At 39.9% G+C, this 5000-nt stretch overlaps 1 protein-coding gene across 1 annotated transcript in view; it reads right to left on the reverse strand.

Moving 5' to 3' along the window:
* The window catches only part of LOC145400687 (uncharacterized), a 34070-nt gene extending 33300 nt beyond the window's left edge, over nt 1–770 (reverse strand). The window contains exon 1 of the mRNA XM_080273124.1: nt 454–770. Within this exon, the coding sequence (XP_080129250.1) occupies nt 454–538 (85 nt within the window). The 5' untranslated portion in view covers nt 539–770. The remainder of the gene's footprint in view (nt 1–453) is intronic.
* Between the last annotated feature and the right edge of the window lie 4230 nt (nt 771–5000).

Genomic DNA, 5000 nt, shown 5'->3' on the forward strand with positions numbered 1-5000 from the left:
CATGTACATGGGTAGATAAGCAACACGACAGGTAGTAAGTCGGTAGGCAGGCAGGAAGTATGTTATGTATTATTAGATGTGGGTAAGAATGTTTCTGGGTAGGTAACCAACACGACAGGCAGGTAAGTGGGTAGGCGGGCAGGCAGTACGTCGTTAATAGGTAGGAAGATGGGTGAGTGGGCAAGTGTGTATGCTGACAACAGTCCATTCACGAACAGTGACTGTTATTTGTATCAGTTCAACGAAATGTGTAGCCAACCGTAATATTAATATCACGTATTTACCCTACCGTAGCAGTGATAACCTGTAATTGTACAGGTGGTAACACTAATAATAATAATAATAATAATAAAATAGCGGTAGCCGTGGTGGTGGTGGTGGTGGTAGTAGTAGTGGTAGTAGTAGTAGTAGATATTATTAATTCAATTTTTTGGCATCTGGTGGCCAACTCACCTTCCATATACCACGGTTGCCATACTTTAGGCGAGGGTCGCTCTCTCTCGCCCACTACCACAGCCATGCTCGTCATATCGCGCATACTACACTTACAAACACTTCCAAAATCACACTTGTCTCGTTATGTTAGTATTTCTCCACTTAACACTCAATTCACGGCAAATCTCCGGGTAATATTGTACTTAGAAGCGTCACTAAGATTCACAGCACTTGCTAAGCACTTACACCGCTTTTCCGTGCATTTTTGTAAGTGTTCCAGGTCACTTAAAGGGTCAAATATTAAAGGAACAGCGGAGCAAATTGTTCACAGCCTCCCTCTGTGACCGCCGGACGACTTCTGAACTCATCAATGAAGTCGGAGTGGTCGCGGAGTAGCGTAACGTTGCCGGAGCCTTTCTTAACCTTCGCTCACGGGAGGCTAAGGTAAGGGGAGCGTGGCGAGGGATATTTTATTATTTTTCGCGATTTCTAGGCGAGTATACGTCACTTTAACTATTAATAGCTTTATTATACACTATTAATAATGAAAGTTCAGTCGTATCGGCGTGTCATGTTTCTATTCGCGCCGTATCATGGGTTAAACGTACTGAAAAATTGGTAGAAAGGGGACGGAAAAATGTGACATCTTGATGCTCAGCCGCCCGACGGTAGATCCCGAGTTGTGATTGGCCGGCCGGGTAAACTTTGAGCCAATCAGAAGCCCCCGCCGCCGCTAGCCTCTCTCGGGGGTCCTGGCGGGAGGTGAAGGAATGTCAGGAATGTCTAGTTCGTTTGTACGTCCGATATTTCTCTTCTTTTTTTTTCGGTTAAGACGGGGGAACGTTCATTATAACCGAGTGAGGGAATGCGGTTACCGGCAGCGGCATTTAAAATACGCTAGCCGTCAGTGGGGGGAGGACAAATACGCCAGCGATTTTGAAAATAATGTGAAAGGAAAGTTGCCTCACCGATTCGTTCGCTGGGAATTTGTTCGTTGGAAGCGTTTGGTATCTTCCCGGTATTTTTTTTTTTTTCATATTTCCTATTATTTTTATTGCTTGGTAATGCCTGGTATTGATTTTAGCTAGGATGAGACTGCCACTCGTATTATTGCTATTATTACCGGCATTATTATTATTATTATTTTTATTATAGTCAATGAACGTTTACTACTACTACTACTACCACTACCACCACCACTACCACTACAGTACTAACATAATCACTTTTATCACATTTCTGGAGTGTAATCCTGAGTAGTGTTAATTTTATTTGGGAGAGAGAGAGAGAGAGAGGGTTTTGACGTCGCTGGGTCATATGGATCAGTATTTTTTTTTTTTTTTTTTTGTACGAAATTATAATCTTTCCTACTTTTTCAAACAGCGGATCGCCACCTGACCACCACCTTGAGGAAGCTCCCGAACACCTCTTCCTAAGCGATTTATTTTGCTCCTGATTCCTTACTATCCTCTTCTGTCACTCCAAATCACTCAAAACTCACCATACTCTGCATATACGACATACAAATTGATATTAACCACCTTACCGACACACTCCTCGTTAGTCTCTCACTCTCCATCCTCTCCACATGGCCAAACCACCTCAGTGTATTTCTCCTAATGCTTTCTATCACATCCACAACGCTCCTTCACTTTCTCATTCGTCAGTTTCTCCACGTAACTCTACATGCTCCTCTCCAATAACTCAATTCCACTGCTCTCACACTTGACTTGTGTCCTTCCAGCAATATATATATATATATATATATATATATATATATATATATATATATATATATATATATATATTCCATTATTTCTCGAAATAAGATTTTTTCCACGTTCATTCCACGTTGCATATTCTAGCCAAATTATGCTTCTGAAAATATTGACATGGGAAAAATGATGACGAGCGAAAAATATACTACTACTACTACTACCACCACTACTACTACTACTACTACCACCACCACTACTACTATTATTACTACTAAATAATAATAATAATAATAATAATAATAATAAAAAACAAGAACAATACCCACTACTACTACAATACCCACTGTTACTACTACTACTACTACTACTGCTACTACTACTACCACTGCTACTTCTACTACTCAATCGCCGGTATGTGTTAAATATCCTGCCATTTTTATGTACAGTACATGACTAAACGTGAATTTCCAGTACACTCTGTTTACACTCACTTGACCTAAAATTGCCATCTCTCCATCATGAATGCTGAGATGTAACAACAGATTAACACTAAGATGCTAGTCACGAAGAAGTGCTAGGGATAGATGTAGGGCCGTAATATTGGCTTTTGCAGATGCTAGTCATGAAGAAGTGCTAGGGATGGATGTAGGGCCGTAGTAGTCTTTTTCTACCACTGACCTACGTGAAAAATAAGCGGCAAATCGGCGAATGTCTCTCTCTCCTCTGATGCGTGTCCCGATACAGCTCAGAGTTAGAATTACACACACACACACACACACACACACACACACACACACACACACACGGCTTATCGCTAGGCTGCTGTAAAATATTCAAGGAAATCTATTACACCGGCTGAGAGAGAGAGAGAGAGAGAGAGAGAGAGAGAGAGAGAGAGAGAGAGAGAGAGAGAGAGAGAGAGAGGCAAATATAGTCATTAAGATTTAGAGATAGATTAAAGATAGATATAGATAGATAGATAGACGGTGACTATACTCTTTTCACTCTAACTTGGCCTAAAATTGAGGTCTCTCTTTGAATACTGAGATCTAACAAGAGCAACAGTAGAATATTATGCTAGTCACGAAGAAGTGCCATGAAAGGAAGGGAAGGCTGCAAAAGGACGAATATCTTGGCCAAGTTGAGGTGAAAGGAGTACAGGATAGATAGATAGAAATAGATAACAGGTAGATAGATAAATATGACACAACAGGTAGATAGATAGAGATGACACAACAGGTAGATAGATAGATGACACAACAGGTAGATAGATAGATAGACATGACACAACAGGTAGATATATAGATACAGATGACACAACAGGTAGATAGATAGATACAGGTGACACAACAGGTAGATAGATAGATATAGATGACACAACAGGTAGATAGATAGAGATGACACAACAGGTAGATAGACAGATAGAGATGACATAACATGTAGATAGATAGATATAGATGACAACAGGTAGATAGATATAGATGACACAACAGGTAGATAGATATAGATGACACAACAGGTAGATAGATATAGATGACACAACAGGTAGATAGATATAGATGACACAACAGGTAGACAGATAAATGACACAACAGGTAGATAGATAGATAGAGATGACACAACAGGTAGATAGACAGATAGAGATGACACAACAGGTAGATAGATAGAGATGACACAACAGGTAGATAGATAGAGATGACACAACAGGTAGATAGATAGAGATGACACAACAGGTAGATAGATAGATATAGATGACAACAGGTAGATAGATAGATAGAGATGACACAACAGGTAGATAGATAGAGATGACACAACAGGTAGATAGATAGATATAGATGACAACAGGTAGATAGATAGAGATGACACAACAGGTAGATAGATAGATACAGGTGACACAACAGGTAGATAGATAGATAGAAAAAGATAGAAAAAGATAGGCAAAAACAGATCAATAATCCTATGTATACCTCAATAATTCCAACATGTAAACCTCTATAATTCCGACATGTAAACCTCTATATTTCCATGTAAACCTCTATAATCCTGACATGTATACCTCAATAATTCCGACATGTAAACCTCTATAATTCCAACATGTAAACCCCTATAATTCCGACATGTAAACCTCTATAATCTCGACATGTAAACCCCTATAATTCCGACATGTAAACCTCTATAATCCTGACATGTAAACCTCTATAATCCCGACATGTAAACCTCTATAAAGCCGACATGTAAACCTCTATAATTCCGACATGTAAACCCCTATAATTCCGACATGTAAACCCCTATAATTCCGACATGTAAACCTCTATAATTCCGACATGTAAACCTCTTTAATTCCGACATGTAAATCCCTATAATCCCGACATGTAAACCCCTATAATCCCGACATGTAAACCCCTATAATTCCGACATGTAAACCCCTATAATTCCGACATGTAAACCCCTATAATCCCGACATGTAAACCTCTATAACTCAGACAGACACATCTCTATAATCCAGACAGTCAGACCTCTATAATCCAGACAACTAACATCCTATAATCCGGACATTTAAACGTCTATATTCTGAAGAAAAGCTCTATAATTCGGACAAAACCCTTGCTAATCCGGACAACGGACAAACCTTTATAATCCGGACGCTGCGCTGTTTCCCCACTCGACTCGCATCAAATATTAACGCTGCGACTCGCTCTCTGATTTCCCGCGGATGGATGGAAGGATGGATGGATGGATAGATAGAAGGATGGTCTGTTGGATGGATGGATGGATAGATAGAAGGATGGTCTGTTGGATGGATGAATGGTTAGTTTGCGGACAGATGGATGACTGGATGGATGGATA

Source organism: Coenobita brevimanus, chromosome 53 (assembly GCF_032717465.1).
Source record: "Coenobita brevimanus isolate Jiangsu-jjx chromosome 53, ASM3271746v2, whole genome shotgun sequence".
Taxonomy (NCBI): Eukaryota; Metazoa; Arthropoda; class Malacostraca; order Decapoda; family Coenobitidae; genus Coenobita; species Coenobita brevimanus.